This window comes from Ursus arctos, unplaced genomic scaffold, assembly GCF_023065955.2.
Source record: "Ursus arctos isolate Adak ecotype North America unplaced genomic scaffold, UrsArc2.0 scaffold_16, whole genome shotgun sequence".
NCBI classification, from domain to species: domain Eukaryota; kingdom Metazoa; phylum Chordata; class Mammalia; order Carnivora; family Ursidae; genus Ursus; species Ursus arctos.
The window spans coordinates 4,253,355-4,280,002 of NW_026622830.1; the positions used below are offsets into that span (position 1 = coordinate 4,253,355).

Sequence of the window (26,648 nt, forward strand, 5' to 3'; positions counted from 1 at the left end):
CATACTGCTAAAGGAATAGGCTCCTCAAAATCTGAGGGGACAGATTTCTTTTGGTTTCTAGTGGGTTTGTGTGTGTGTGTGTGTGTGTGTGTGTGTGTTTAATCTATTTCTACCATACAAAAGAGGATGGTGAGATACATTTTGAAATATTTTTAACTACTCAAATTAATCAGTCTGGGCGGTTAGGCTCCAAGAAAAGGAATTTATTTAGTCTGAAATAAAGCAATTTAGCCATTTAAAATTGAATTTCCTTGTACTTTAATGATTACTATTGAGCAAACAAAAATCTTGACAGTAATAGAAATCAGCAGGTTTTTTTTTTTAATTTAGATCTGTATCCTTCCTTGTATCTATTTGATTTTGCCTTTTTAGATTTGAGAAGGAAAGTGCTAGTGGAATCGTGTATAAATTCTTGTAACATCAAAGGTCGTAAGTCTTTTTAGCCTCTGAGAAGTTAGGAACCTCAAACTGAGAGTATATATATATATATACATATATATATATGTACATTTTCTTAATAAATCTGCTTTTGTTTTTAGTGCTTGAGCCACAAGTAGAAAGTGTTTAAAAGTTTTTTCAGTGTTGTAAATAGAAGGCTTGTCACGATGCCGACAGCAGGACCTCATTTTCTTTCCCTACATACTTCGTTACTGGTCACAATGCCTACGTGAAGGAGGGACATTTCTCAGACTGAGCCGCCGCGGCATCCATCCGCCTGCTACCTGACCGCCGATTACAAACACTAGTCGGAGAGAACCTAGTTGCCTGCAAGTAAATATTTCCTGCAGGGAGTGTCGGAGGCTCTTCCCACTGCGGCTACCCATGGATCAAATAGAAGAGCTCAGTGGTAATTCTAGAAGGCCGTTAAGACCCTTATGGCCCTGGAAGGGATTACCGTGCGGTATGTCAGAAATAGGTAAACTGTAATTAAAAAGTTATGGATGATTTGATGACACTCCTGTGTATTTGGTCCTGTTGTAATGTGAGCAGATTAAACTCAGGTAATGGTCAAAGCTGTGTCATCATGCAAACATTTATGGCAACTTCTGCAAATTAATTTGAACTATAAAAGTTCCCTAATAAGACAACGTCCTCCTTGAGGAGGAAGGACACGGCGGTGGCCGAATTCCTGCATTTGAATGGTTGCCCAGCGCGCCCAGCGCACCGGGTGCCCTTTCTGAAAGAGCAGAGGCTACCGAGGCTTTCAGAAGGTGTTTACTGAATGAAAGTGAAAAGGGCATTTTGAAACAGCCTTTACAAGGAAGACCGAAGATGGTGATTAATGAATTCCCAGAATGCAACACCCCTAAGAATCTAAACATCTATGTTAAAATGAAGATCAGAGGATTGGGGTTGGTGACTTTTGCCCGGCGTTGGGGGGGGGGGGGGGCGGTTGGCCAGGTATTTTGGTGAAAAGCACTGCCACTTTTTTTTCTCCCTTTTTCCCTTTCCAGTTAGTACGCTGACGTGCACACAAGGTCCACACGATTCACTAGTGGACGCTGACTCACACTTGCCTCGGCTGCACAGCACCCCACGTACCAATTAGTCACCTGGCTTTTCGGGAGGCCGGCGAGCACCAGGAGGTAGGATGCTGGGCAGCGCACACGACACAACCCGGGGCATGACTCTTAGCAAGGGTGCCAAGCTAGGCTCCAGGGCGCTCGTCGCTGCCACGAAAGGGTGGGGAGGGGAGTCAGCCGCGGTGGCTGTGCACACTGCGCACGCGTGGTCCTGATGCCCGGCCCAGCGCTGTGCGTGCAGTAACTACCCGATCAACATTGTCAAACAAAGGAGGTGTGCTTCAAGACAAATTCGCTTTGCTGTTAAAAACCAGTTAATAGAGTGCAGTGAATATCGACGTCTGGAGTTAGCGAGTGCCAGCGGAAGGCCCCCGCATTCGCGCGTGTGTGTGTGCGTGCGTGCGTGCGGACCCCGGTGGCTGCGGTGCGCCGGGTGGGAAGCCGGCGGGACGGCTGCGGGGTGTGGGCTGCGGCCAACCTCACACGGCCCCGCGGGGTTCGAGCGGCCCGTCTTCCGGCTCCATTTCGGCCTCCCCCACGCCCACTCCATCCTCCTCCTGAACCGCCCTGGCGTCCTGCAGTTGCTGGTACTCGGACACCAGGTCGTGGATGTTGCTCTCGGCCTCGGCAAACTCGCCCACGTCCATGCCCTCGCTGGTGTACCAGTGCACGAACGCCCTCCTCCGGAACATGGCCGAGAAGTGCTCCGCCACGCGGCCGAACAGCTCCTGCACCGCCGTGCTGTTGCCGATGAAGGTGGCGGCCATGCTCAGCCCCGGCGGCGGGATGTCACACACGGCCACCTTGACGTTGTTGGGGATCCACTCCACGAAGCAGCCGCTGTGCCGGCTCTGCACGCCGAGCATCTGCTCGTCCACCTCCTTGGTGGACATGCGGCCCCGGAAGATGCAGGCCACGGTCAGGTAGCGGCCGCGGCGCGGGTCGCAGGCGGCCATGGCGTTGCGCGCGTCGAACACCTGCTGCGTGAGCTCGGCCACCGTGAGCGCGCGGGTACTGGCGGCCGTCGCGGCTGGTGAGCGGCGCGAAGCCGGGCGTGAAGAAGTGCAGGCGCGGGAAGGGCACCATGTTCACGGCCAGCTTGCGCAGGTCGGCGTTGAGCTGGCCCGGGAAGCGCAGGGACGTGGTGATGCCGCTCATGGTCAGCGACACCAGGTGGTTGAGGTCGCCGTAGCTGGGCGCGGCCAGCTTGAGCGTGCGGAAGCAGATGTCGTAGAGCGCCTCGTTGTCGATGCAGAAGCAGGCGTCGGCGTGCTGCGCCAGGTGCTGCAGGGACAGCACGGCGTTGTAGGGCTCCACCACCGTGTCGGACACCTTGGGCGAGGGCAGGACGCTGAAGGCGTTCAGGATGCGGTCGGGGAAGTCCTCGCGGATCCTGCTCAGCAGCAGCGTGCCCATGCCCGCGCCCGTGCCGCCGCCCAGCGAGTGCACCAGCTGGAAGCCCTGCAGGCAGTCGCACGCCTCGCTGGCGCTGCGCACGGCGTCCAGCACGCTCTCGGCCAGCTCGGCGCCCTCCGTGTAGTGGCCCTTGGCCCAGTTGTTGCCAGCGCCGGAGTTCCCTGTGCAGAGGGAGGCCGCTTACCGGGCTGCCCGGGTGGGGGCGGGGCAGACGGGGCACCACTAGGAGGCGCCCTCACCTCGTCCCGGGACCCCCTTGCAGGAGAACCTACCGTAGATGAAGCTGTCCGGATGAAAGAGAGCTCCCAATTTGCCGGATCGGATGCTATCCATCGTCCCGGGCTCCAGGTCCACCAGCAGCGCCCGGGGCACATATTTCTTACCTGTGTAGAAAAATAGGAAGAAGTCAGCAAACTGCTGTTTTTCTAAAAGTTAATGTTTCATCAAAATGGAACCTTGTGATACCCGTCAGGAGAAAGGTATTTCTAGAAGAAAGATATTTGAAATGATATCCTTGACCCCAACAAGTGCACAAATCTATAAAATACCTTCCAAATACGTTATCCATCATTTTCTGTGTTTTGTCGTCTGGCCCATGACAGAGATCCCGCCCCCTACAGGAAGTTCATTTAAGAACTAAGCTAGAAAGCTGGTGCTCGAGCAGCTGGGGGTTAAGACACGTGACCCCACTCAGCGCCTTCTTCTGGAGCCGTTGCCCTAGAGGGGACTTGGGGACCCGCCAGTCTCGGGATCCCGCTGCGCTGCCTGGACATCACCCTGACCGTGCTCCCGGGGCGGGTGGGCATCGCCACCGGAGCACAGCGTCCTACCGTGGGCCTCGTTGTAGTACACGCTGATCCTTTCCAGCTGCAACGCACAGTCCCCGCAGTAGCCCCCGGCCGAGTCGATCCCGTGCTCCTCGCCAATCACCTCCCAGAACTGAAAGCAGCAAGAGAGGAGGCCAGTGTACAGAGGGACCCCAGAAAAGGGCAGGGGGTAGGTACCGTGAGCCAGCAGACTGGCCAGAGGGACAGGAGGGGAGTGCTGCGGGGCCTGCCCGGAGGGGTCTGTCTGGCCGCCCCCTTTCCTAGACGTGCCTTTAGGCCCTTTCTGTCAGTGCCCGCTCCGCAGCGAAATTTGCTCTTGCTTCCATTAAACATGAATATGAAGACTGTGTTTTATACCCACCTGAATGCCTTAAATAAAATGCCAACACATAAAATATTAAATTGGATTTTGCTCCTATTAAATAGAGGCCGTGGTATACATTAAAGCTGTCCTTTTACAATTCGCATCAGACCGGGTAGCTCGAATTTCACCTTCTGGTGCTTCGAGCTAGTAAAGTATAGATCCCATTAAATGAAAATAGACTGAATTCTTATCTGATTTCACAATAATATCTCCCTCACTTGGGGATTTATTTTCATGCAGTTTTCCAAAAAGCCCCTAACTAGGACATCCAGGCCCAGCTCTTAGCCGTGTGCATTTTTCATGGTCAGGTATGCACACGATTCAAGATTGTGCACAGCTCTTGTAACTATTTGAAACATATGACACTTTCAATCACACATACAGTATTTATTAATATAGCTGTGTGCAGAGCTCTTAATATGGAAACAGTTAGTGAGATGGCCCCTTTCATTGCCCTAGAGAAGGACATATTCAAGTGCAATGAAAATATATTCATTTATGTTAAAATCCCCAAGGGTGTTTTCCCAGCCATATCTTATAAGTGATGGCTCTGCTCTGGCCGTGGTCTCATTAACCAGACTCTGTTTTATAGTAAATTACCAGCACTGTTCAGAGTCTGAAAGAATAAATAAATTTAAGTTCTATATCACCACAAACTAAACGTCTCTTACAGTTCTTATGGCCCCAAATAATAAGCGGTCGCCGGGGCTTTAAGCGCCAGACAGCACAACGCTGGAGGAAGAGCTGAGACCCTATCTGAACCTGCACTTCCTCTCCCGCGCCTCCCTCCAGATTATCTTCCCGCTTCAGAGCGCGGAGCTGGTGCCTCCCGCTTCTCCCTGTGTTCTGCTTCGGAGCTCTCATCACCGTGGCATGGAGAGTCGGCGACTTCTCTTCAAGCAGTAATATTCTTTGCCCCAGGTTTTAAACACCTGCATTAAAAGACTAGTTTTTTATAGCTGCGTTATTCACAACAGCTCCAAGTTGGAAACAACCTATGCTCAGTCATGAAAAGGAAGGAGCTTCGGACACGGGCCGCAACGTGGTTGAGCCTTTGAGGACATAATGCTCAGGGACACAAGCCAGACGCACAAGGGCAGATACCATGTGATGTCACGTCTATGTGGTCCCTAGAAGAGGTCAAATTCAGGGGTCCCTGGGTGGCTGAGTCGGTTGGGCATTTGACTCTCGATTTCTGTTCAGGGTCATGATCTCAGGGTCGTGGGATCAAGCCCTTAGTTGAACGCTGTGCTGGGCGTGGAGCCTGCTAGAGAGTCTCTCTCCCTCTCCCGCTGCCTCTCCCCCCCACCACCTCCCATTCACACTCTCTAAATAAATAAATAAATAAATAAATAAATATGTTTTTTAATAATTTTTTTATTTTTATTTTTTTTAAAGATTTTATTTATTTATTTGACAGAGAGAGACAGCCAGCCAGAGAGGGAACACAAGTAGGGGGAGTGGGAGAGGAAGAAGCAGGCTCCTAGCAGAGGAGCCCGATGTAGGACTCGATCCCAGAACTCTGGGATCACGCCCTGAGCCGAAGGCAGACGCTTCACGACTGCACCACCCAGGTGCCCCTAAAAATGTTTTTTTAAAAAGAGTTCAAATTCTTAGATAGTAGAAGGGTGGGTGCCAGGGTCTGGGGGAGGGGAAATGCAGAGTTAGTATTTAATGGGGACAGGGTTTTTAGTTTTGCAAAAGGAAAATTATTTTGAGATTGGGTACACAGTACTGTGAATATACTTAACACTATTGAACTGTACACTTAAAAATGATGGCGATGGTAAATTTTACAGTGTGTGTTTTACCACAATTTTAAAAAATTTAACTTTTAATGCAATTTAAAAAATTTTAAAGCTTTATTTATTCATTTATTTATTCATTTGTATTTATTTTAGAGAGAGAGTGGGGGTAGGGGCAGAGGGAGAGGATCTTTCAAGAGGATTCCCTGCTGAGTGCAGAGCCCACCCCGGGCTCCATCCCACGAGATCCTGACCTGAGCCCAAACCAAGCCTCGGATGCTTAACCAACTGAGCCACCCAGGCGCCCCAATGCGATTACATTTTTAATACAATTCATCCTAGTGGAAGTAATTTCAAAATGGCAAAGGGAGCGATCAGAATCTGGCTGTTAACACAGTACAAGTGTGTAAAGCCAGGGATGAAATCCGGGCTGGAGACCTGTTGGGCTGTGTCATCTCTGAGTGTAAGCCACTGAACCAGGCACTTTGTACAAAAATTTAGGTGGGAAGGAAACACACTCGTGTATATATTCCAGAGAGTGTATTTTAATTATTTCTGCTACTGCACCCAAAAATGTTTAGGTTCACCCCCTTAGTCTCCTGTTCTTACTAAATGGAACAGACGTGGATCTTTTTAAACTTTGTAGCATAAACAAGGGAGGGGATGGAAAGACGTCTTAGTTATATGGTGTAAAAAGTTGCCCAGCAAACTTTGGGACACTTTTGAGACAAATTACTGTCTTTAGATATGAAAGTTCATTGTTAGGGTCGTGAAAGTAAATAGGGTTCCCCCATAAGCGGCGGTGAAATTAGCATGAATTGACCCTTTCAGCCTCTACTACCTCCCTTGTCTCTTTCCCTATGGGCGTCGGTTAATGAAGCCAGGTATTCGGCAAGTGCATGCGATCTGCTGACCTTGTTGCCTTCCCTGCTGACTTAGGGTATTTTCTGAGTTGGCTACACCCAGGGACCATAGGAAAGCTAGTCCTCGAACTTTCCTTACCTTGGCTCCGATCTGGTTCCCGCACTGGCCAATCTGAATATGCACGATTTCACGCATCCTTAAGGTCTTCACGGAATCCTCGGTCTCTGAGAGAGCTGCCCTTGGCTGCTGGGAGCCCAACACGACTCTGGTCACTGCAATGATGGGACCAGCTGACCAAGCTGGTCCCAGTGTGACTGACCCAAGGGTGTGTCCACTGCCCAGAGGCCCAGCCTCTACTCTCTTCTGCTCTCTGCCTGTCATCCTGGTGAAGGGGGTGTTTCTTCCTCTCCAAACACATAATATTGCCCAGTCACTTCCTAGAGTTCAAGACCAAACGCTGCCTTTGTGCACAGTGCCTAGAGGTCTCATGCCAGGTGTGGGCCTGGCCATGGCGGACTCTGGGTGTCGGCACTGGCTCTGGACTCCGGGTGATGGGGATGGGGCTCCTGACATGACAACCCAGCCACAGCTCCCAGTTCATGGGGTGACCGGACCACCTCCAGAGAGCTCTCCCCAACCAAGCCAGTTGTACTATCAGGAACCCTTTGCCTAAACCCATCGCTTGACAGATGAGGCCACGCTATCCCAGAGCATGAAGTGACCTCACCATAGTCACAGCCAGTGAGACGTCCCTACCTTGCTTTAGAAGTGGCCATGGCTCCCGTGTCTTCAGCTATGTTTCCTACGGAGTACTCTGACAGCACCTGGTGGCACCAAGGGGTCCTTTGGGGGAACTTGGGTGGACAGTTTTTATTTTTACATGGTCTACTTTAATATTAATAGGAAAAAAATAATTAGTATTTATAATAGTAAAATGATAATAAGAGAAAGCTTCCTTCGAACTTGGTCAAAGTTGTAAAGGCAACTTGTGATTCTTCAGTGTTTGGGAAAGCGCTACCAAGAGACACATCTCGACTCCATGGCTCTCCATCAAGGCCTTTCCCAACATGGCCCCGCGCTTCCTTTCCAGCCCCTTTGCCAGACTTTGGTCCCCAGAGAGCCGGTGCTGTCCGGGCTCCCGATCCCTCCATGCTGGGCCGTCCACAGGTGTGTGGCCACCTGCCCTCTGCTGCCACCCTACGTGCCAGTCTCTGCTCTTCCAGAAACTGTAGAGCTTCTGCCCAGGCCAGTACCTCTCTCCTGAAGGCCCAGGCCAGCAGGCAGCCGCACCCGGTGGGCACCTGCGTCTCCAGGCCTCTCCCCCGTGTCTGCCAAGCTCCCAAGGCCCCCGTTCTCAGAACAGCTGCAGATCCGGAGCTGCCGTGCACTGGGCAGTCATTCGGAGCCAGGGATAAGGAGATGAAGGAGACAGATGCAGGCAGCCACTGAGCTGGTGGAGAAGCTCCCCGTGGCAGACTCTGGCCCCCAGGACGTGGACTCAAAGGCAGGACCAAAGGCACTCAGACCCGGAGTCCCCTGGTGCTCCCTCCCCCGCCTCTGACCGGACAGGTGACCTTGGCTGAGGGGCTGGCCCTGCCTGTCATCACACTGACCAGCAGGCAGCCCTAAACCCGGTGCACTTTCCACAGGCCTGGTGAGGCCCGAGACGGGAGGTCAGTGATCCGGACAGGAAAGTCACTGACTGCTCTGTAGTGTCCTTTTTGCTGGAAAATACTTAACAAAGTAAAAGGAGCTGGAGTGTTACCTGCAGGAAGAAGGACTTTGTCTCGTGGGTGCCAGCCCAGGGCTGCTCCTGTCCTCCACTGTCCAGTGACCTCATGGGCCATGTGTCGACCGAGAGCGCCGCATGACCCTGGGTCGGGGACCCGACCAGAGCAGATGTTGCCGTAAGGGAACTACCGGGACAGCTATGAAATTTGAATACACGCTGTGTGGATTGAATAATCACATTGTATCCATGTTGTATTTCCTGAATTTGATCATGGACGGGTTACACACATGGAAATTCTTGTTTTCAAGAGATAGTATGAAATACTCAGGGACAAGAGTCACCTTGCCCCCAGCTCACTCGCAAACAGTTGGGCAAGAACAGTAACAATGTGATAAATGTCGAGAGTCTGGTTAAGCAAATGTGGCAAAATGTTAACAATTGGTGAATCTTTGCAAACGGAGCACAAGATTAATACTCTTGCAACATCTCTGAGTTTGGAATGTTTTTCTACTCCAATCTGAATGACCACATGATGACAGATGGATCTGGTCCAAACCCTGCCACCCCCAACGGTAAAGAGAAGAAAGTATAAATTCAAGAGGAAGAAATTTGCATGTACCGAGCAGTATTTTTTTCACAAGTTAAAAACATATATACACAGAATAAACCTTTCTGCTTGCATGACAGTCACCCCCCACCCCGCGCCTTTGCTCTTCCCTCTGACCCCTCACCCGCCCTCCCCACCCTCCCTCTGCTCATGTGACCGCAAAACTCCAAGGCAGAGCCCAGGATCCCCGGCAGCAGCATCCTAGGTGGGAGCCCCCCGCAGGTGCAGGACCATAGTTCACAGCCATCTGTGCAGCTGTTTGCTAATTACCCAGCCTCATGCCTTGTCTCTCCCCGCTGGCCTGGGAGCAGCCCGTGTCATTTCACCTTTGAGTCCCCAGAGTGCCTGATACAGGAGAGGGCCTCAGCAAATGTTTGTTGAGTGCACACCAACAGCTGGGCAAGTCTGAGCAGTCATGCTCGGAATGGCAATTTTTCTTAAAGCCAATAATGTATTTATTCACGAGTATGTCCTGATGGGTGAGGTGGGGGCATGGTGCCCGAGGACTTTTTCTCTGGCCCCTAAGAGGTGGTCTAGGCTGAAAGTGTAGACTGTTCCAAGAAAGCTGGATGTCAGGACCGGATTGTAGAAGGAGCGACCGCACGAGCTATTACGGGAAGCAGTGGCTGGCAAGGCTGCTGAAAGGGGCCCGTGTTGGCCGCCGCGGGGACCACTGGGCTGGGCCAAAGGGGCATTTTTAATCTTTCTGTGTTCATTCTTTGCTGTATGAGCAGGATCCAGTGTGTTGGGGTCCCCCCGCCAAACCTCCACCCTGGAGCACATTCCTCTTGGTCATCTCAGTTTGCTCAGGGAGGGAAAAGGCCAGGTTTCCAGATGGGCGCTTAAAAGGTTTTTCTGTTAATGGGGCAGTTGGCAAAAAAAAAAAAAAAAAGTTGGGGTGGAGAGGAGAGGAACCCTGTTTGCTTTGATTCCTGGCTCCCTGGCAGTGTTGACTCAGTCTGGGCGGCTGTGCTGAGCTTTGGCCGCTGTGAGGGGCGGGGCAGATCGGGGCAGGGAGGCTTGGCGGCCCCAGCAGCTCAGGGAGGCCCACCTCCTCCCAAAACTTGCATTTTCCCAGCTGTAGAATGGGATGATGGTCCTGAGTCCCAGGTTTGCGGGAAAGACAGAGCACGCCGGGGTTAACCCCCAACATCCCCTCGCAGGCGGTGCTTTTCACGTGGGCTTTGCAGGATGGAAACGAAAGATGTGTGGACAGCGCCATTCATTCAATACCTAGGAACCAAGTGCCCACGGTGGGTGAGGGCCCAGAGGGCTGTGCTCTGGGATCGAAACTGTGTGGACAGAGCAGGGGGGCAAGTAGTAGGTCCACACCATTTCATTTACCCAGGGACCTGCTCTCCTGCAGAAGGAGCTCTCCTCTGACCGCCAACACAAGCCAGAGAAGGGGTGGAGGTACGGGCTTTCCCAGAGCAAGAGAAACGGTCCTTTCCCCCAACGCAGGTAAACTGTCCCTTGAGAGGCTGGCCTTCCCCAGGGTCTGTTCTCCAGCCAAGCTGAAGGTGACCCCCAGCCCTGAACGGCAGCAAAGGATTAGAGGGGGCCGTCTGTGATGAGTGAAAAACACCTTTTCTCCCCACGAGGAAGGGCCGTGGCGAAGGCAGGTTGGGAATGAGGGCTCGGGGCAGGGCTTTAGCGAGCTTTGCCCAAGAAGGCAGAGGGCAGGAGCAAGAGCTTCCCTGAGCGGGCGTGATGCCGCACGACGAGGACACCAGGAGGACGAAGAAGGACAACCAGGCCCACCCTTCGCTGAAACACCCTCTCTCCCCTGGCAGGCCGTGGCCGACCGTCCATGAGAAGACGCGGTGGTAGCGAGCCTTTTCCTGCATGACACTTGGCTCTATTATGGGAACAGAACTAAGATGATAAGAAAAACCAAGTGTCACCCAGAAACCCCAAATCGGCTGTTTCCAGACTTCCCCCAGGAGATGGCCCTCCGGGGTCAGATGGAGCTCCCCCCCACCTCCGCTGGGCAAATGAAATATAATTAGGAGAAAAACAGAGTACTCAGAGATTTCATTGATTCCATCCGCCCCTGATCCTTCCACCTCTGAGTGCATTGAAGTTCCTTGAATAACTCAGAGAAGGTTGTTGAATTATAGTGTTTGCTTGTGATTCAGAAGCAGAAATTTTTCCAAATGTCTTAGCAAGAAAGTGACATCTGAGGGGCCATTATGAGTGAGTCAGCGCGTGTGGGTAGGTCATCAGATGAACTGAGCTCTACTTTCTTGTACTCTGCCGTCGCTGTTCTCTTACTGTACAGGAAAGTTCTGGGGGGGGTGAAGAAGTAAGTACAGGAGAAGAGAACGAGGAAGATGTCGCTGGTTTTCACTGAGCAGGGCTGCCCGGCGACACAGAGGAGGTCAGACCTCCGCCCGCACCGCTGCAATGCGCTGTCCCCTGCAATGCTACGTGGACCCGCTGGGCTGCCCTCGTCTCCTTCCCAGCCGCTGGGCCCGGAGAGCGCGAGCGCCGTGCCACCTCTGCGGGGACGCTGCGAGTCCCATCCCGGGCTGTGGCGTCTCTGATCTGCAGGAGGAAGCGCGCGGCGCGCACCACTGCCCCTGAGCGGCTGTGAGTGTCGAGCCGCGCGGACACATTAACCTTCTCAGCCGCATCTCTCCCATCTCCCAAGGTGTGCGGGTCCTGATAAGCCATGTGCAGTGGCAGGAACAGAGATAAGCAGGGTATGGTTCGGTACCTGGAGCCGAAATCAAACAAAAATATGTACTTTTTGAAGCCCAGTGTTTGTCCAAGAAACCTCTGTTTTAAGTCTCAGGAATCCATTCGTTTACCCAACAAATATTGGCTGAGTACAATTTGGGGGCTCGAGGGACCTCGGAGAAGTGGGGCGTTTGGGCCCTACAGCCCTTGGATGCAGAGACAGGACAGCACCACCCCCTTCTCGTTGGCCTTTGCCAAGGTCTCCGCCACCTCTCACACGCCACCCCCTCGGGCCCGCTCTTGAGCAAGGTGATGATTCTCTCCATCGTGCGGTGGAGTCTGAGGCTTGGGGAGGGAAAGGACAAGCTCAGATCCTGGGATGATATGGCAGAACCAGAGAGAGTCACAGGGCTTCGGACCCTGACGTTGAGGGGTACGCTCCGAGGAGTCAAGAAGCAGGCTGGCCAGACCGCCTCCAGCTGGGCATCCGAGGCGTCCGCACGGCTCAGCTCACCTTCCTCCTCATCTCTGGTCTGTAAGTGGGTCGGTCCACCAGCACCCCCTCCTAGGTACGTGGCCCCACAGGTCCACTCTCACTGCGTCTCCAGGAGCATCCCTGCCCCGTCACCATCAGCTCTCCCATCTGTGACTGTGGGAGCCCCCACTGCACACACACCTCCCCCCGCCCCAGCCTCCTTCCATTTCACCCTCCCGGCATCAGCAAAGGGATCTCATGAAACAACAATCAGACCTCGTCCACTGCTTTCTGGGGAACTAGCTGCAGCTAGGGTAAAACCAAGCCTCTCAGCCCTCTCGCCACGGCAGATGTGGTGTTGTTCAGACCTCCGATGGGGCGAAGGAGAGCCAGGTGCAGGCCTAACCTGGGGAGGGAAGGAAGGAGAGGTGGGCGGAATGGAGCAGTATCGGAAGTATGGCCTGGACTGCAGAGCTCCAAGCTGTGGTCCCTGTAGCTGGGAAGCTGGGAGGGATGTTTAGGGCCCTGTTGGCTCTCCGGTGACTTCACCCCTGCCTACCTCCTGGCCAGCCGTCTCTGCTGCCCTACCGGCTTCTTCCAGCTGGTCATGCCTACCAATGTGTGTGCGTTTCAAGGCCTTTGCATACATTCTTCCTTCTGTTTTAAAAGTCCAGCACTTTCCATGGCTATGTCCTCATCATTCCATCCCAACCCTGTGGAAGGCTGTAAGAACCGTCCCAGACCAGACTCCCCAGAGGGCGCCCTGTCTCTAGCATTGCCCTGTGGGACTTATCACTGCTGTATCCCCAGGGCTGGGACAGTGGTCTGGCACAAACTAGGGGCTCAACAAATATTTGCCAACCGCCTGACTAGAGAGAGTGAACTGATGTGATCCGGTGAATGACTAAGAGCCCTCTGGTCGTGGGCCGCTCCTGAGCCGGCTGTATGTTACATGCCCGACTGTGCCCGACGGGTTCTGGAGGTGTTGCGGTGGGGCAGCCCCACAAATGGAACCCCACGTTTCCTCCCAAGCAGACGTGTGCAGCCGGGAGAGGGTCTACACCCTCCTCTGATGGCATTTGGGGACAGTGGCAGGATAGCCTGTGCGTGCACCTCCCTACTCCTCTGAAAGGCCTTGGCTGCAAAGGTGTCTGGGAAGTGACAGGAGCGTGGACGGAGAGGGGCTGCGGCCGGCAAGGAAGCCACGGTGCCCCGCAAAGCCCGACTCGTCAGCACCCACCAAAACAAAGGCCCGTATCCAGGATGTGGCGAAACTCAGGAATGTGGAGTAATAGGAAACGTCTGCCGCTTGCCGGGTGGGAGCCGAACGACATGGCACAGAAGTCGAGGGAGAGGAAGGATTTCCAATAAATGGAAAGTCAGCCCGTGTTCTTCCTTGGGTGGCGAGAGTGCGCCAGCCCTGGCCTGTCGAGTCTGCGCGCTCCTCAACACAACGAGGGGGAAAATCACCCTTATTTTAGAAACGAATAGGCTTTTGTGCTGGGGCATTGGGTCACATGTTCGCCAGGAGACTTTATGGGGTGAAAAAACAGGATTGACACCTGCCACCCACAGGCCTCCTGTCTGTTGACCACAGGTCTCTAGAGCCCTCTGGAGCCTGTCTTCCCCCTGTAAAATGGGGGGTGAGCCTCTGACTCCACCTCAGCGGGGTTGTGCCAACAATCAAAGGAGGACAGACATTTCTCAGAGTGGTGGGTGTCCTAGAGTGTCATCATCTCTGCCTTGAAGCCCCACCAGGGAGCAGGTATGGCCCGGTTACAACCGGGAAGACAGGCCTCGGGCACCGAGTCAGTTCGCGGGGAGAGAACTTGCTTCCAGGAGAGCCTCCGAGCTCTCAGACGTACGCTCGGTGCCGCTCCAGGCTCACCACTGCCGGCGTCGAGGAGCCGAGACAGCAGGGCCAGGAGCCAGGCACAGGCGTGTGGGCCTCGGAGGCAGCTGGGCGTGGGGCCCTGCCCTGAGCCTCCCCAGCCCGGGCCAGGGGAGAAGGTGAGTCAGGATCCTTGAAGTGCCCTCGGGCAAGCGGAGTGGCGTCAGGAAGGGACTGGGCTGTCAGGTTTCGGAGTCCCAGAAGCTGGTGCTCGGTGCTTCTGCTCTGAAGAGAGCAGGCCCGAGGGTGGATTCCACGGGGCGGGGCGGGCGCTGGGGGCGGCCGGTTCCAGCAGGTTGCCTGGCACGTCCTTCCTCGTGGTCCAGGAGCCTTCCAAGTTTGCCCGTGTGCCCTCACGTGGGCTCCGCTTGGCTGATAGCAGTGTGCCGCCGGCGCTGAACACGTTTGGGGACCTCTACTGAAAGGAACCCCCCACCCCATGCCCGTAACCCCCGGAGGGACGCAGCCAGCCTGCTCCGAGAGCTGTCGGCCAGGCCGACAGGCACCCACTGACCACAGCCAAGTTCAGAGGGAGAAGGAGCCCGAGGTCCTCGGGTTTGAGCCATCACAGGGGCTCAGGAGACAGGGTGATCCCATCAGACCTCACTTCCTTCTTCTTGCCTTGAAAGTTGTGATTTTAAATGTCCGGACTCCCCCCACCCCCACCCGCCCCCGCCGGCCCTGTTTTCCCTCATTTTCTGAGTGTGAGTTGCTTCTGTGTGGGGAAAATCCTGGTTAGCCGCCGCTGGTCGGCTCCGGAGGCCCTACCTGTTAGCAGTCTGAGGACACCCCGCCCCTCCTTGCCACCTGCGTGCCCCGGGGTTCCATGCTCCTGACCTTCTTACCTGCAATGTGGTGATTTAGAAGAAATACGTATTTGGTCATTCAGATGACCACAATATAGTTCTCATACGTGTTTGATTTTTGTCCACAGTTCCTGGCTCACAAGTCCCCAAACCCTTGGCATTTTGAAAGCAGTTAAGGGCGATAAAGGTGGGGGTTTTTGTTGTTGCTGTTTTGTGTCTTTTTTAAATAGGCTCCACGCCCAACATGAAGCCCAATGTGGGGCTCGAACTCATGACCCTGAGATTAAGTCCTGAGCTCAGATCAAGAGTCTGATGCTCAACCTCAACCGACTGAGTCACCCGGGCGCCCCAACATGTCTCTTATTAGGTTAATAGAGGCTACTTTGGACCCCACCCAAGGTGGGCGCTGGTAAACCAAAGGGCCCACCTTGTGGTTAGTGGGTTACAATTTCTAGTCCCTTCCCCCCCAGACCTCCTCCTCCGAGGGCTGGGGGGCACCTGGAGAGGGCCTGGAAGCTCCACACCCTTTCCCCATTCTTCGCCTTGTCTATCTCTAGATCTGGCTGCTGATTCTTATCCTTTAATACCCTGGGAAATGTAGCCCCCTGAGTTCTGTGAGCCGCTCTGGCAAATGAATCGAACGTAAGGAAGGGGTGTTTGGAACCTCCAATCTGTAATGGATTGGAGGGGCTCTCAACTGGTCTCTGATGTGGGGGGCAGTCTTGTAGGACCGAGCCCCGAACCTGTGGTATCCGGCGCCAGACAGGCTCAGGACCGCGCTGAGATCTCAGCCGCCCAGCTGGTATCTGAGAATTGCTGGGTATTTGGGGGGCAAGGGGAGGGGACCCACGTCTCATGCTGGAATCGGGTCAGGGAACTTTTAAAGACCACCCCTCTGTCTGACCCCAGCCCAGAGAGGCCTACGGATCAGTCAAGCCCAGCAAAGAATTTGCAGGGCCTGGAGCAAAATGAGCATGTGGGCCTGGTGCAGGCCAGCGTCCAGGCTGAGCGCGGGGCCCTCTGAGCACAAGGCGCCTACACCCAGGGCGTCTTCAGTTCTCCCAAGGGCTGTATGACTGGGGTCCCGAGCAAGAATTCCTATCCCCATTCAAAGGCAAATGTGACCTCCGGAATGCAGGGGATGGGGACCAGGATTGCAGCTCACAGGGCGCTAAGAAGACCAGGTGTTTGGTAACTAGATGTCTGTCCTACCACACAGATGGGTCGCTCAGATAAAAGTTATCTCTGCTCATAACGCTCATTCTGGGAAAGACTCCCAATCTAGCTTCTTCTTGGGAGTCAGGGGAGGGGCAAAAGCCTCTCTTGAGCCCGCAGAGTGTCCCTTGCCTTCGGCTCAGAGTCATCTTCATGCCAAAGTGGCCATCTGGGGTGACCTGCCCTCGGCCCCTGCAGTGGAAAAACTTGTAAGTCAGCACATTTTCACCCAATATTAGGGACGTGGCCCCAGACCTCACAGCCCAGCCATCAGAGGGGAAGTGCTGAGTGAGTTCTCCCCACCCCGGGGCCTTCTGTTTGCCTTGCTGTAAATCACGTGACTGGCCTTTGTGCCGTCTGGACCCTGACAGTCTGTGGGTACAGGAGGCCCCCAACAATAGTTTTCACCCACGGGATCGTCACCACTCTGGCTGTTCCCAAGCAATGATGAGCTTTTAGCTTTTTCTTTAGCGGGGACCAGAAGTCCACCTTCCAGGAAGGCCCCACCCGGGGGACATGAGAGGGTCAGCCACTGGCTTTTTTCCCCGTGTGGATGTCCTGCCTCCCCTTAGTTGACATGAGGTGGAAGCGGAAGCGGGTCCCACATAGCTCACACCCAGAGCGGAGGAAAGGGCTCTGAGACCAGGCCCAGGGCACCTGTTGGGGCAAGCCCACTTCCACAGGCCTGGTTTTAGTGCCCACCTCATGCCACCCCCCAACCCCCTCCCCCACCCCAGCTCAGACCTGAGTGCTTTCTTGCGGGATCAGGTGGCGGCCCCATCCCACCCCCCTCGCACCTCCCAGTGATGAGCTGACTGGGACTAAGGGTTACCAGGAGCCAACTTTCCAGGAAGGTCACAGACACATTAGTGGATAAAGCCCAGGTCTGCACTTCGGGGCCTCAGCAATGGCCTTTTAGGAGCAGGGACGAAACTTCTGGACTGGTAAAGCGGGCCGGGTCTTTGCCCCTGTGGCCCGCTTGGCCCTCCCAGGAACTGCCACACAGGCTCGTCAGCACTGCCGGGATCCCGGGCCCACTTCGGCACTTCTGAGGGTGGTCATGGAAACTGCAGGAAGCCCATGGGCATTTTCATTCCAGATGGCCAGCTTGGCGCGGGCAGAGGGAGGGGCCGCAGGAAGGCGGCGAATGCCCATTTACTCATAGGAGAGCCGCCGGAGCCCATCTGAGGAGCGCGTGGCCCGAGAGGCCCCTAGAACACAAGGCCTGGAGCTTGTCTTCCGAGAGGAAGGAGGCCATGTTGTGGCCCTGCTCAGGTGACTGCCGCTCACGAGGACCAGGAGGAAGGGAGACACTGTTAAATCATAAAACCAAGGCCTGGGGGACCCACTTCTGCTTTTGGTTCCCCTTTTGCCCATGACGTATTTCGTTAGCAGGAAAGCTTTTCAAGCATCTTTGGAAGCTGGAATGTGGAAATCATGATTTATGAGCCAAGTGAAATTGTCCTGGAGGGACGTTTTCTAGACGGGTCCCTCCTTCCTGCTCTGCGGAGGGTGAGCCCCTCTGCAGGAAAGGCCTGGGCCTTGGGGCACCGGGCCCGACGAAGCCAGGCGGGGGGTGGGGGGGCTCCGGGTGGGCGGCGGGGAGCAGGCGGCCCGGCAGGTGCACGGCGCGGGGCGAAGGGCGGGGCCGGGGTCAGGGCCAGCGGCGCGCCCCGCCCCGGGGGTGGGTCACCGGGCGCGGCCACCTTAAGGCCAGGGCGGGGCGGGGCGGGCGCAGCGCGAGGCCGGCGGGCGGGGAGCCATGGCGCCGTCTGGGCCGCTGCTGCTGCTGCTCGTGCTGCTGGCCCGCGCGCGGGCCGGGCCCTCCTTCCGCCTGGGCCGGGGCTGCCGCCTGCCCCTGCGGGGGGACCAGCTGTCGGGGCTGGGGCGCAGGTGGGCCACGCGCGGCCGGCCCCTCCCGGGGCTCCTGGGGGCCCTGCCGCCTCCCCGGGGCTCCCCGAACCTGGCGCCCTGCCTCCCTTGACCTTTGAGGGTCAGATCCAGCCCCTGTGTTTTGGGGGGCGCTCCTTCTCTTTACATTTGCTGGGCTGGACCAGCCTGGCCTGGAGTCTTCCGGGTGTTGCTGGGGGAGCAGCGTGGTGCCTGCAGTTGGGGGTGCCCAGTCTCCTTCACATCCTGGGGGGGGGTGGGGTCTCCCATGGAGCTGGGCTCCCCTGGTGATTGGGACGGGCACTCTCCCCCCGTCTTATTTTGGGGAAGGGAGTGGGCACTGATGGTGTTGGTGTCGATCTCTTCCCAGGACCTACCCCCGGCCTCATGAGTACCTGTCCCCATCGGACCTGCCCAAGAGCTGGGACTGGCGCAACGTGAACGGGGTCAACTACGCCAGTGCCACCAGGAACCAGCACATCCCCCAGTACTGTGGGTCCTGCTGGGCCCACGGCAGCACCAGTGCCATGGCGGGTAGGCGGGCTTCCCCAGCCCTTCCTGATGGTGGGCCACCGAGGCCCAGCCCGACTGCCTCCTGGGCAGCACAGGTGGCCACGGCGGCTGTGATTCTGAGCCTGGACTCGGCTCGGGGTGGGAGGTGTCTGAGCCGCTCAGGCCTCGGGGAGCTGCCCTGTGCCCTCTGCGGCTCCTCACCAGCCCGGAAGGCCGGAGTGATTGATACAAGCGGATTGTTTCCATCGCACAGGATTGGGCTGCCTGGGGCCTGGAGCTCAGTGATAACGTGGGTTGTGGGGGGCCTTTTCTGTTCCCAAAGCTTGTGACCCCGGCCATTTGGGATCAAATCAGAAATGCAGACTCACTCAACCCCCTGCCCGTGATGCGGACAAGGAAGTGAAAGCACTTTTCAGCAGCAGTTAATATTTGAGCTGCAGGCCCATCCTGGGCTTGGAATATTGAGCAAGGCTGGCTGGTTTTCTCATCTGGCCCTGAGCCGGCTGGCCACCGTGAGGGGAGGCCTTGGGAGAGGAGGGAGGAGAGACGTCACCCAGCCCTGGGCCTCCGTTCAGCCCCAAGCCGGCCTGCTAGCATGTGGGAGGGGCTCTGCCATCTCCAGGGGCCGCCCAGGGGTCCAGAAGCCTGCACTGGCACCGGAAACCCATGGCAGAAGGGACTCTCCGACTGGGAGCTCATGGGCAGGCCTGGTGTTGTCTGTGGCCTCATGTTAAATGGGTTAAGGACAGGGTGGCTCTTTTGAAGCCTCTGAGCTGCCTTGTGACTGTTCCCATTTTGCAGACCAGGGAGCTGAGGTCCCTGGCTAGAAGGTCAGGAGGCTTGGCTGTGGTGTGAGCGGCAGCTGGGAGGATAACCCAGCAGTCTGGACTTTGGGCCAGGACCTCTGCTGGGCTGTCTTTAGGTTGAGGAGTGTGGGGTGGGGTCTGGACTCCAGCTGCAGCTGGGGCATTTGGGGGGTCTCCCTGGTGGCCCTGCCCTGTCTCTCTTTGGGGACTGGTGAGGAGACCCGGGGGGGCTGGAACATACTTCTGACCCTTCAGGAAGGAGGAGGAAGGGGGCAGATAGGCTGAGGCCCCATTTTAAGGTGCGAGAGCCCTTGAGGGAGGCTGGGGAGGCCCCCTGCCTGAGATGGAGATGGACAGGGTCCCTGGAGGATGTGGAGCCCGAGGCTTAACCACCAGAGCCCCTGGGAGACCTGGGCCAGCCAGGCTGACAGGGTGTGGGCAGGCCTTGAGGCAGAGGGTCAGGGCAAAGGCTGGGGCAGGCATGGCGCTCACAGGGAGGAACTGAAAGAGGGCCTTTGTGGCATCCCTAAGGGTGGGGGTTGGACCGAAGGGCCAAGAAGGTCACGGGGCAGGCCCTTGACATGGTTCCCTTTTTGGATGGTCAGCCCTGCCACATTTCTGGAATGGACTGTCTCCTGGGCAGACAACTGCTTCTCTCCTCCTTCTCCTTGAACCTCTAACCTTCTCCCCCAGCAGCGGGGCCCTGCTTCCTCTTTCACTGAGAAAACAGAAGCCCCTAAGAGGGGACTTCCACGGGTACCGGCCCAGCTGCCACCTAACACAGCCTCTCCTGGTCCGCCTTTCCTCCTGTCCCTGGGCATCTGGCGTCCAAGCCCCTGGCTCCCCACCTTGTGCTGGGCCCTGGCCGTCACTGTGCACATGTGAGCAGGGGGCTTCGAGCCTGTGCCCCCTCCAGCCACTGTCCCGATTCTGGGCTCCCAGGAGAGGTGTCTGCAGCCCCTTCTTCCCTCCCCAAGCCTACTCCAGCCTTGCTTCCCCTCCCACTCTGTGGGCACCAAGGCTGCCCACGCGGGGCTGCCACGCGGCAGGTGCAGCGGTCCCCCGCCAGGCCTTGGCCTCTGTGCTTGTGCCCCATCATCTGTCCTCGGGACACTTTCCTTGCCTTTCACACCACCCGCGGTCTCCTGCTGCCTCCAGGCCGTCTTCCCTCTGCTCTGCCAGCTCCTCATCCTCCCAGCGTAGCTTCCGTACATCGGAGTCCCCTGGACTGGCCTCCATGGGCACTGCACCTTTACACCAGCCGCCCGCTCTCCCTCTGCTCGGACACCTGACATCTCAAACCTCAGCCTTCCCACCGTCGCTGGGCTCACCCAGTCGGGACCTTAGCCTTCCCGATACTCACACGGAAGCCTCATGTTGCCCCTCATGCCGTCCTGGGCCAGATCTTGTCGGTTTTACCTTCGAAGTATGTTCTGGACCCCTTTGCTTTTTGCAGCCCCCATCTGTGCACCCCCAGTCTGAAGCCCTGGCTCGTGCACCTGCCCTCGCACCGCCTGGCCTCTCTGCTTGCCCCCTTGCCCTACTGGCCCATCTTGGCCAGACCGAGCCTGCTGAACCCCAGGGCAGATTGCACTTCTGTTCTGCTTGAAACCCTCTGAGATTTTGGGCAGATAAAACACAAAATCCTTACTTGACCTACAAGAGCCCCTGTCAGCTGGCCTCTATCCTGTGTTGGGACCCTGTGCGTCGAGGCTCTGACTCGTTTGGTGCTGGATGCCCAGCGGGAAGAGGGCCTGGCGTGCAGTGGGGGTGAGCAAGCACCTGCGGATTAGTGAGACAGGCCGGGACAGCGGGAGAGGGGATCTTCCCTGTGTTTGGGCCACGGAAGAAGCGTCTTAGACCCTCGGTGGTTGGGTCAGGTAGGGATCGGATGCGTGATTCAGGGGTGGACGGGGAGGCCCGCACTGGGCGGTAGGGAGTGAGCTCCCCGGAGGCATGGGGCACCCGAGGGCAGACTCGCCCCGGGAGCCCAGCAGGAGGTGCTTTCCCGGGGATGGAGCGGCCACCTGCCCACCTCTGCGGGGAGAAGCCAGGGTCAGCAGCAGCAGCTTCACTGGAGGGGAGGGGACACCAGCGAGGTTGTCCTGGGCCGCAGGGAGAATGGGACTGGGAATGGGGACGCAGAGGGCTGTCGGGAGACTCACTACACAGCAGACACCTGCCGCATCCATGGGGGTGTGTGTGGGGCCACAGGGGCTCTTTGTGAGGTTTCAAGAAAGGCAGGTCCGCGCATGTGTGCAGGTGCTGATGTGGGAGAGAGGCCCGGGTCCTCGTGGGCCTTGGGTAGGGGGCAGGGCCATGCCACTGTTGTCACAGGCGGTGGTTTGGGGACACAGAAAGCCCGTATGCTGGGTGGCGGAGAGACGAGGGGCCTGCCTTTGAATTTTCCAGTGAAGTTTGGGAATGAGGGGCGGGGCGGGGTGAGAGGGGTCACTGTGGGCCCTGTGAGAGGGCCATGCGGCAGGGGCCCCCGGTCAGCGCAGCAGCAAGCATCTCCCAGAAATGGGGACACCCCTGCATAGCCACGGCGCGTAAGGAGACACAGAACAACGGAGGCGAAGCGTTTTGGAAATGGCAGTGGGGCCAAGGGGCCGGCACCCCAGCTGCAGGCTTGCACGGTGCGGGGTGTGAGGGTGGAGAACCTCCCTCGGGGAAGCTGCGGGGGGATGTGACCTCCTGGGGGCGGCAGCCGGGGCCAGGCTGCAGTTAGTGAAAGAAACTTCGTGCACTCGAGTAGTCGTGCAGCTGATGCGTCGTACTGAGCCACTGCCGCATGTCAGACACCGTGTCGCGCAGGCGCTGCCGCTGGGGACACGCGCTGCGGGAGAGAGAGCCAGGGAGCTCCGTGCAGTAGTTAGCAGGTGCCATGGGTCAGCACACAAGCTGGGGGGCTGAGAGGTGCAGGGCGGTGCGGAGGCCAGCGACCTGCAGCCAGCAGGTGTGTCTGCACGAAGGGCTCTCTGGGCCAAGGAGTGGCCCGGGCACATGTAGGAAGAGGCAGCGGGCGGCAGGGGCCTTACTGGTGATCGCCGGTGGGTTCCAGAAGGCCAGGCTGGGCGAGAGGGGGACGGGCTGGTCCGAGGAGAAGTGGAGCGGCAGGAGCCCCACGGTCTGGGTGGTGACACCAGCGATGTGCATGAGCTGGGTCGGGGGGGGGGGGCGCTGCTGGTGGGGGGTGCGCCCCAGGGAGCAGGACTGTCCTGTTTCGGGCTCAGTCTTTGGGGCTGGGCTGCAGCTCTCGACCGGCCAGCAGGCGCTTCCGGGGCCCCCCGCAGCCAGCCAGACAGACCCAGCGCTGCCCTGGTGGCGGCCAGGCAGGCAGTATGGGCAGACATACCCGGGCCCAGAAGGGCCAGGAAGGCCCCGGGAGAGCAGAGACTCCTAAGCCTGGGTCGGAGCCCAGATGGGTGGGTGGGCGTGTGCTGGCCAGGTGTGGGTGCTGACCAGGTGTGGGTGCTGCCCTTGCAGACAGGATCAACATCAAGAGGAAGGGGGCGTGGCCCTCCACCCTGCTGTCTGTGCAGCACGTCCTCGACTGTGCCAACGCCGGCTCCTGCGAGGGAGGCAACGACCTGCCGGTGTGGGGGTATGCCCACGAGCACGGCATCCCTGACGAGACCTGCAACAACTACCAGGCTAAGGACCAGGGTAGGTCCCTGCCCGCCCCCACCGCCCTCCTCCCAGGGAAAGTGTGGCCGGGGTACGGGGGTGGGGGGAGGGCCGGATAGAGGTGGGAGCTTGAAACTGGTGGGGCTGGGGGAGCAGACAGCTGGAGCCTGCAGTCCTTGTTGAGAAGTCCATCCAAAAAGACTTGGGGAGGATGTCTCCAGCCTTGTGCCCCGTGTGGCCAGGACTGGCCGTGGCATTGGGGTTCTGCCATGTTGACATTTTGGTGGTTTCCCCGGCCTCTGGAAGGTGAGCCCTTGTCAAGGCAAGAGTACATTTTCCAGGAGTGGGTTCGGGCAGGCCAGCAGGTAGGTAGACTGAAGCACGCAGGTGCAGCTGGAACCCACGTCGGCCTGCTGCCCTGGCCGGGGCTGTGCACATGTGGGTAGACTTGGAGTGGAGGGTCCTGTGTGGACAAGCAGAGCCAGCTGGCCTGGTCTTGGGAGTTGCACAGTCCTTCTGGGCTGCTCCTCTTGGAAGCCAAAGGAAAGAAAGTCCAAACCCCAAACCCATAGTTGGCAGTTTTAAGTCACCTGTCTCTGTCCGAGTTGCCTCTTGGCCAGAGCAGAGAACTGGGGTGAACCCGGTGGGCCGTCCAAGGCAGCAGTGTTGGAGGAATGGGGAGCTCGGGGAGCTTTTCTGCTCCCACTCTCTCCCTCTATAAAAGAGTGAGCTCCAGCAGCCCCCTGTGCCCTCTCAGTGCCTGAGCAGACTCTGGGCACTATCCCACACCCATGGGGTGCCCCCGCCTTGCCTCCGGAGCCATATTGCCCAGCCAGAAAGAATTCCCCCATACTGGTTGGGTGAGTCTTGTTGAAGTAAACACAACAGGGGTCAGAGATCCAAGGAGAGGGCAGATGAAGGGGAGAAGGCTCTGCAGAATTAGGGATCCAGTGGTCCCCAGGAGCCGTGCCTTGCCCTGCACTGGTCTCGTCCAGCCTAGGCTGGGCCCCTGTAACCCACCCGTACAACTGAGCAGACCCGACTGTTGGCAATACATAGTCTTGTCTCCATATTCGCAAATGTGGCCACAGATCCATCCCTCTCCAGTTGTATTGGGCACGGGGCATTTGGTGTCCCAGGGACAAATGAAACCAACAACTTAGTCCTCAAGGAGCCTGATGTCCCAGGGGAGGAATGGACAGATGGGAAGTTATAACAGGTGGGTAACACGAGAGCGGTAAAAAGGCAGGATGGGGGATGTCAAGGGCCTGGGAAGGATGCAGGGGACGGTGTGGTCTTACAGAACTAAAAGCCTCCTTCTTTTTTTTTTAAGCCTAATTCTTGATACCTCCCTACATCAAAAAAATAAGAAAATGCTTATTTTTTTCCAAATGTATTGACCTGTTCACTAGCCAGCAATACAATTATCTTCTTTAAAGCTAATAATTTAATTACTCTTTTTGGCGATGGAGTCTTGTGAAAAGACCGTTCATGGCCTTTAAAGAAAAGAAAGGAGGCTAACTTCTGAGTGGCCTACTCCGCGCATGACCTCGTGTCTTGCTTTGTCGCTGAGGTGGGGGAAGGGCGCTTCGTTACTTGCGCCGCTGGAGGAAGAGCGTCATCGGTGCCCCGGTGGCGGGCTGATTGCCCTCTCGGCTAAGCTGGCCAAGTGGAGAGCACGGGAGGGTGTGCTTGTGAGCAGGTCACGGGGCGGCGGCCTCACGCCGACTTCGCCTGTGCCCCCAGAGTGCAACAAGTTCAACCAGTGCGGGACGTGCACGGAATTCAAGGAGTGCCACGCCATCCAGAACTACACCCTCTGGAAGGTTGGCGACTACGGCTCCCTCTCCGGCAGGGAGAAGATGATGGCAGAGATCTACGCCAACGGCCCCATCAGGTGAGGAGCCCCGGGCTGGTCTGTGGGCTCGGGACGGGAACAGGGCTCGGTCCTTCCCGCGGGGCGCTAACTCCCCCGTGGCTTGCGCTCAGCTGCGGTATCATGGCCACGGAGAAGATGGTGGACTACACGGGAGGCATCTACGCGGAGTACCATGACCAGGCCGACATAAACCACGTCATTTCCGTGGTCGGTTGGGGTGTCAGCGACGGCACGGAGTACTGGATTGTCCGCAATTCGTGGGGGGAGCCGTGGGTAAGATGCTTGCAGATGCCCCCCCCAACTCCCCTGCTTCTGCCGGCTTCACGGCCGAGAACCGCGGCCCCGAGTCTGGGGTCGGACCCTCCTGGCGGGGAGGGCGGGCTGTCACTGTCCTGTAGGTCATGGCACGTGTAGCGGCATCCCTGGCCCCCTACCCGTCAGACGCCAGTGGCTCCTCCCCATCCCCCCAAGCGGCCAACAGTGTCTGGAGATATTGCCACGTGTCTCCTGGGGGCCCCGCCCTGGTTGTGAAGCACTGTTCTGGAACTTTCAGTTCAGCTCGACGGTTCCTTTACAACCATCTTGTCCTTTCTGCTGCCACAGTCTCAGCTCTCTTAAGTAATAGTGTGGAATATTTTCAAAAATACTTCTGAGTTGGGTCAGAAATCCAGAGGAGATAAATTAACTGCCAGAATTTTCATTTCTAAGACCCAGTATTAACCATTAGGAGCTTAAGACGCAGAAATTCATTACTCTGAAGTGGGGGAGAGTGATTAATGTTGAAGTGATGAAATGTCAGTATTTTTGATGAAAGGACTAGAAACCAGGGATATTAATAGGTAGTTAAGTCATCTGGCCCGAAGAGTCAACATCCTAGTTACTTTCATTTGCTTTCGGCTTACAGGGCCGTGCACCGTGCTTGTTAAACATTAACCAAGTAAAAATATTTCACAGAAGGTATTTGAGTCGGGGTCCCGCGCAAGGGCGGGAGCAGCCGAGCAGGCATCACGCCTGAGGCTGGGGGGGCGGGGGGAGGGTCAGTGTGTGCATGGAGAGCAGAAGCCATGGAAGACGGGGGTGGGGAGCTAATGCGTGACCCCTCTTCCCCCAGGGCGAGCACGGCTGGATGAGGATAGTGACCAGCACCTATAAAGATGGGAAGGGTGCCAGTTACAACCTTGCTGTCGAAGAGTCCTGTACGTTTGGAGACCCCATTGTTTAAGGCACAGGCCTCCAGAAAAGCGGTGTTTCAAGAAATGGTATCGTGAACCACAATCAGAGGGGGTCCTATCACTGTGGGCACTGGGTTGGTACCACCACGGTCTGAAGGGACGAGGGGCTGGCATTCAATGTATCTGATGGCTGGTCGCAGCACTGGGCGCCTAGAAGGGGCGCTGTCAACACGCAGACTGCTCTGACACTGGCCGGAAGCGCACTCCTGGGGGAAGAGTCTGAAGTGGGATGGCTGAGACCCCCGTGCCGGCGGCTCCCCTGCCACCATGACGGCCGCAGACGGTCTGCCTGGCCAAGGTGTGATCCGCAGACCGTAAGGGACCTCTAGTCTCTTCAGTACATGGTTTGATGTTTTCACGTGGCAGCTGTGGTCTGTGATGTGGTGAAAAGGGCAGCGTTATCACCAGTTCTGTATCACCTTGGATCAGTGGTGGGGTGGAGGGAGACGAGGGCCATGTGAGATTGCCCAAGTGATGAATAAAACACGGGACTCCCCACAGGCATAGAGGCTGAGCGTGCCTTATTTACACACGAGAGTGAGAACAGCAGG

The 26,648-nt window shown here is 56.9% G+C and overlaps 2 protein-coding genes across 2 annotated transcripts; one reads left to right on the forward strand and one right to left on the reverse strand.

The window, feature by feature from the left end:
* Positions 1-527: 527 nt before the first annotated feature.
* On the reverse strand, positions 528-8,239 carry TUBB1 (tubulin beta 1 class VI). The gene is given in 6 exon segments (XM_057312454.1): positions 528-2,533; positions 2,535-3,100; positions 3,212-3,322; positions 3,770-3,878; positions 6,878-7,011; positions 7,496-8,239. Coding segments are annotated over 5 exon segments (1,374 nt in total). The 5' UTR covers positions 6,935-7,011; positions 7,496-8,239; the 3' UTR covers positions 528-2,002.
* Positions 8,240-17,879: 9,640 nt separating this feature from the next.
* On the forward strand, positions 17,880-26,601 carry CTSZ (cathepsin Z). The gene is made up of 6 exons (XM_026503824.4): positions 17,880-18,040; positions 18,408-18,571; positions 22,846-23,025; positions 24,733-24,883; positions 24,976-25,138; positions 25,977-26,601. The coding sequence occupies exons 1-6, from the start codon at positions 17,910-17,912 to the stop codon at positions 26,085-26,087; spliced, it is 900 nt and encodes a 299-aa protein (XP_026359609.1). The 5' UTR covers positions 17,880-17,909; the 3' UTR covers positions 26,088-26,601.
* Positions 26,602-26,648: the final 47 nt, after the last annotated feature.

What these genes read in the sequence shown, in the direction of transcription:
- CTSZ (XM_026503824.4), top strand. Translation starts at nt 17,910, where the DNA reads ATGGCGCCGTCTGGGCCGCTGCTGCTGCTGCTCGTGCTGCTGGCCCGC. An exon ending in CTGTCGGGGCTGGGGCGCAG is followed by an intron (nt 18,041 to 18,407) that starts GTGGGCCACGCG and finishes ATCTCTTCCCAG; the next exon opens with GACCTACCCCCGGCCTCATG. An exon ending in CTACCAGGCTAAGGACCAGG is followed by an intron (nt 23,026 to 24,732) that starts GTAGGTCCCTGC and finishes CTGTGCCCCCAG; the next exon opens with AGTGCAACAAGTTCAACCAG.